The following is a 6,000-nucleotide window of genomic DNA, read 5'->3' on the forward strand; positions in this document are numbered from 1 at the left end:
AATAACAATCCCTTGGGATTATAGCTACCGCCATGGCGTTTAAAATCCCAGGCAACCAAGTGACGTCATATAACGTTAAGGAAACGTCAGTTTTTGGTTAAATATAACACGTGTTTGAACATTACGTGATATAGACGTCTTTTGTAGGTGATTTTAAATACGTAAGATTAATGACGTTAAAATTACGTTTAAAAAACGTTTTAATTTCAGGCAGCCTAAGTCTGACGTCACAAAATTGGGAGGAGCTTGCTTGTTGGTATTGACTCTAAACAATTTCGTTTAGGTATAGATAACGCTAAATGTTCATAAGAAATTTCTCATTTATTGTTTACGTGGTTTGTGTCTTGTGTGATAAAATAAGACTTTTCATTTAGATATTTAGTTGAAGAAACGTGTAAATTAAGAGATTTTTATGTGTTTTTGCTCAGTGAGTTAGTTTAATGCAGTAATTCTTCTTGACAACTATTTGAGGTTATGTGTATTTGTTTATAATTAAGCGTTAAATGAAGATATTAAGACAGCGTTAAATTAAGATATTAGTATGCTGGATATTTTTTTAATAAATTATTTATTAGTTTCATATATATGTTGTTTCAGTTTTGACACAGTAAGTAGGTATATAACTAGTGAAAATTCTATAATGTGAGGGCTGGTACAATCAGGCAGAATCAATGATGCTTCAAGCCTAGCGCACAAGCGATCTTAAACAAGTGGTAGTACTTATATCTTCGACACATGGGACGTAGGCCTATAGGTTTTATGTTATGTACCTATTTTTTATACTATTTTGAAACATCTGAAAGAGGTCACTTTTTGAAAGTATTAAAGACGTGGTTTTACCGACGTGAAAAAAAACGTAGATACGATTACGTTTTAAAATCGTCACAGATATGACGTCAAATCGATGAGACAAATACACGTGATTTTCAACGTCAGTACTACGTCATAGAAACACGTCAATTGTCGTGTCAAAAATAGAAACACTGGGATCCTATTCTTGGGTTAGGTGGATTACTCCTCTATGTCATTTATAGCTTGCTGCTTGTTTTTGTTGCTGTCGTGACTGTTTTCCATTTCTTCCTGTCCTTGCACTGAACTTTCCAGTCTTTAAAATTCATTGCTCTTGTATCTTCTTCTATCATCCAGCCATCTTCTTCTAGGCCTTCCTCTACACCTGGGCCATAGTGGTGTCCAGTTAGTTATCCTTCTCAACTATCTGAGTGTGGGCGTCTCTGTATATCTCCTGTCCATTCTAAGCGAAGAGATTTTATGTATCTGACTACATTTTCTCCATTTAAGTCTTCTTCAATCTCGACATTTGTGCTCAATCTTCTTTCTCTCTCTCTTGTTACATTGTGGCCCACTATCGTTCTCATTTTTTTCTTTCAAATTTCAGAAGACTATCTTCCTCTTACTTTTTAATCATCCAGGCAACCAAACGACGTTTTTATAACGTAGATAACACGTCATAAAAATGACCAACTGACGTGTTTCTATGACGTAGTAGTGACGTTGAAAATCACGTGTATTTGTCTCATCGATTTGACGTCATAATTGTGACGATTTTAAAACGTAATCGTATCTACGTTTTTTTCACGTCGGTAAAATCACGTCTTTATTACTTTCAAAAAGTAACCTCTTTCAGATGTTTCAAAATAGTATAAAAAATAGGTACATAACATGAAACCTATAGGCATACATCCCATGTGTCGAAGATATAAGTGCTACCACTTGTTTAAGATCGCTTGTGCGCTAGGCTAGAAGCAACATTGATTCTGCATGATTTTACCAGCCCTCAAATTATAGAATTTTCACTAGTTATATATACCTACTTACTGTGTCAAACTGAAACAACTAAAAATATGAAACAAAAAAATATGAAACTAATAAATAATTTATTAACAAATTATCCAGCATACTTAATATCTTAATTTAACGCTGTCTTAATACCTTCATTTAACGCTTAATTAAAAACAAATAAACATAACCTCAGATAGTTGACAAGAAGAATTACTGCATTAAACTAACTCACTGAGCAAAAACGCATAAAAATCTCTTAATTTACACGTTTCTTTAACTAAATATATAAATGAAAAATATTATTTTATCACACAAGACACAAACCGCGTAAACAATAAATGAGAAATTTCTTATGAACATTTAGCGTTACCTATACCTAAACAAAATTGTTTGGAGTCAATACAAACAAGCAAGCTCCTCCCAATTTTGTGACGTCAGACTTAACTTGTCTGAAATTAAAACGTTTTTTAAACGTAATTTTAACGTCATTAATCTTACGTATTTAAAATCACCTACAAAAGACGTCTATATGACGTAATGTTCAAACACGTGTTATATTCAACCAAGAACTGACGTTTTCTCAACGTTATATGACGTCACTTGGTTGCCTATGGGATGTAACAACAGGTCTTATATATTAGGTTCATCATTGTTCTCTAGAGTCTTGGTTCTCAACAGATTTCTATTGATTCCATGTTGTTTGCCTTTCAGAATTCTTTCCTCTGTTTTCTATTTTCCAGTTTTCCCTATTACCACTGGCGGATCCAGGGGGGTGTCACGGGGTCATGACCCCCCCCATAATTGTAAACCTACGTATACTAGGGTTGGTAAGACTAAGTGACCTTACCTCAGAGAAAGGTAATTAAATCATCCTCAAGACCCATGACCCTCCCCAAACAACATTTCTGGATCCGCCACTGCCTATTACATATTGTTACCCCCAAGTACCTAGCTAAAAGTGGATACAAGTTCAAATTTATGGTTCTGTGGTATTAGATAGTCCTTACCTATCGTCATGTATTTTGTTTTGTGTTAGTTTACCTCTAGCCCTATTATCTGCTTATAAATGTTCTCTTCGTCATTGCTATGATAACTAGATCATATGCATATTTACTATTACTTGAAGTTGATCTGTAATAATGTTTTTGTTTGTGAAGTTTCTCCTCTCTATTATTGCTTCCAATATCAGGTTAAACAATTGCGGGGAGATATGAGTCACCTTGTAAAAAATACTTAAGCAAAGGAAAGTAATTGCAAGGTAATATATAATGTTTTGTCTGTTGTAGGTAGATTAAAGGAGCTTTTGGTAACAGCCGGCGGTGAAAACATTCCCCCAGTTGCCATCGAGCAGCAAGTCAAGTCAGAGCTGCCATTCATCAGCAACGCCTTCTTAATCGGCGACAAACGAAAATTTCTAACCATTTTGGTAACCCTTAAGACTGAAGTCGATCCCGAGACCGGGATCCCCAGAGATAACCTCACATCTGAAGTTAAATACTGGTTGAGATCCATCGGATGTCCCGCTGAAACTGTCAAAGAGGTTTTGGCAGCTGGTCCAGACAAACGCGTGCTAGATGAACTCCTGAAGGGTATAGAGAGAGTTAACAAGCAAGCCACATCCAATGCTCAAACTATAAAGAAGATATCAGTGCTTCCTGCTGATTTCTCCATACCTACAGGAGAATTAGGTACGATACTTTTCCCTTAAGACCTGATTACTAACTGAAGTAGACTTTGATAATACAATGTGTACCTTAAAAAACTGTTTTTAACCATTTTATATTTTGTTTTAGGTCCTACAATGAAAGTAAAGCGGAGAATTGTTGAACAAAAATATAAGGATATCATCGAAAGAATGTACTCCTAAGAAACAATTATTGTTGCTGTTGTTATTTTGTTATTGTTGTTAAATATACTTATATATTTATATTTTAATATAAAAGGTGTACAAAAAACTCCATTTTTGAAATTATTATACTTAACTAATGAATAAGAATTGTTAAAATCTCAGATGCACCAATTAAAATCCTATTTATCACTATTTGTGTTATTTATTTCCCTTAAGAAGATGCCAGGATGGACAAATAACCTGATAACTGACCTGCTAAATGATAAATACTCCTCAAAAGTCAGTGAGATATTCAATATTAGGCTATTGATTATGTTCAAAATAAGAGAGCTAAAAGGAACTACAACGTTAATGGAATTTTATTGTCTCCTTTGGTCAATGGACCTCTAAATTTGCAAAAACCGAGGAGTGCTACCATTTAAATGGGTGCGTTTTTGAGAAAGGGGTGAATTAGTCCTTACGCACAGGGTGAATTAGGGTGAATTCTATGCACTTTTGGTGCAAACACGTCTACAGGAAAATTGTTACAGGTTAAATTTACTATCGAAATACATTTTAAAGTCAAAAATATTTTTTTTACAAAAATATACTCAAAAGAAAAGCAAGAAAAAAACATGAAAGAAAGCAATTTTGTTTTTTGTCCCATAACTTTTTTCCACAGGGAGATAGGTATAGGCATTGCTTCAGCGAAAAATAACTTCCATCCCTTCTCTTCAAAATTGCGTTTGGTAGAATTCTCTAGGATTTATAGTTTCCGAAATAGTATTTTTCAAAATTCGCAGCTCACAGCATTTTTGGGCCATTTTCCCCATTATTTCGCAAACATTGTTCTGTAACTTTTTTCTACGCATTTCTAGGTATATGCAATGGTACACTTAGTAGAAAGATGTCAATTGCCTTTAGAATGGTCTATTGCATAAGGCTGTACGACTATTTTTAAGTAAGTTATGCTTTTTTAAGGTTTTATACTTTTAATGATTTTTGATATTATTTATTATTTTTAAAAATTTTCAGTATGACTTTTTTTCTTGTACATTTAGGTATATACATTGTCAAATGAAAAAAAAAGCATATTTTCTTTACTTTAAAAAGGTGTATCGCAAAAAATTCTAGGACTATTTTTAAAAAAGATATACGTATGTTAACTAAGGGTGTCCGAAATTGGTATTTAAATTTGTATCTATTTGTATCTAAGTATAACATTTTGAAAAACAATATCTTGCTTAAATTAGTCCTACAACGTTATACAGTAGACCATTTTAAAGGTAATTGTATTCTCTTCCTATTACATGTGCCATTGGATATACCTTAAGCTGCATAGAAAAAAGTTACAGAACAATGTTTGCGAAGTAACAAGGAAAATGTAACAAAATCGCTGTGAGTGGCGAATTTTGAAAAATCATATTTTGGAAACTGTAAATCATGGGGACTTCTACCAAATGTCATTTTAAAGAGGAAGGATGGAAGTTGTTTTTCTGTGAAGTAATGCCTATACCTATATCCCCGGGGAAAAAAGTTATGGGGCAAAAAACAAAATTTCTTTCTTTCATGTTTTTTTCTTGCTTTTCTTTTGAGTATATTTTTGTAAAAAAAAAAAATATTTTTGACTCTAAAATATGATATTTTAATAGTAAATTTCACCTGGAACAATTTTCCTGTAGACGTGTTTGCACCAAAAATGCGTAGAACTAACCCTAATTCACCCTGTGCCTAGGGACTAATTCACCTCTTTCTCAAAAACGCACCCCTTTAAATGGTAGCACTCCACGGTTTTTTCATACTTAGAGGTCCACTGACTACATGAATCAATAAAACCCCGTTAACATTGTAGTTCCTTTCTAAAATACATAATCAATAGCCTATATTTATATAACTTCTTATAAGGCTTGATAAGAATGGAAAACAGAGAAATGATATGAAGAATGAACTATGAAATAAGAAACATTATGAAGTAAGATTAAGTTAGATTTATTAAAGCGCAGTGACTGAGATGGCTGGGACATATGAGTCGTCTATAAGCCAAGGGGTATAAGTGCAATTTTGTTCAAGTTGGAGATAAGTACAGTAATAGATAGTAGTTGGTAATCCGGTGCAATCGGATTAATACCCATTTTAATGTTATGGCCAAAGGACAAAGTGAATTTAAAACCAATAGTGACATCTATGGGTATTTCACTTAACTCCTGAAAATAGTTTATCATTTGGCAGCCATTGGATATAAGTACGCTTATATCCCTTGGCCTCCAAACAAGTGTTAGTTATATCGTTTGGCAGCCAACTCGTTAATACTTGTTAGATTAGTGGTACAATGTGTTAAAGTTCATACCAAACCCTTCTTTCAGTGCGTCATT

At 33.5% G+C, this 6,000-nt stretch overlaps 1 protein-coding gene across 2 annotated transcripts in view; it reads left to right on the plus strand.

The window, feature by feature from the left end:
* Window positions 1–3,841, plus strand: part of LOC114329120 (very long-chain-fatty-acid--CoA ligase bubblegum) — an 88,512-nt gene extending 84,671 nt beyond the window's left edge. For both annotated transcript variants that reach the window (XM_050659563.1, XM_050659564.1), the window contains exons 10-11: window positions 3,087–3,488; window positions 3,594–3,841. In XM_050659563.1, coding sequence (XP_050515520.1) covers window positions 3,087–3,488; window positions 3,594–3,667 — 476 coding nt within the window. In that variant the 3' untranslated portion in view covers window positions 3,668–3,841. The remainder of the gene's footprint in view (window positions 1–3,086; window positions 3,489–3,593) is intronic.
* Window positions 3,842–6,000: the final 2,159 nt, after the last annotated feature.

This window comes from Diabrotica virgifera, chromosome 8 (genome assembly GCF_917563875.1).
Source record: "Diabrotica virgifera virgifera chromosome 8, PGI_DIABVI_V3a".
In the NCBI taxonomy this organism is placed as follows: Eukaryota; Metazoa; Arthropoda; class Insecta; order Coleoptera; family Chrysomelidae; genus Diabrotica; species Diabrotica virgifera.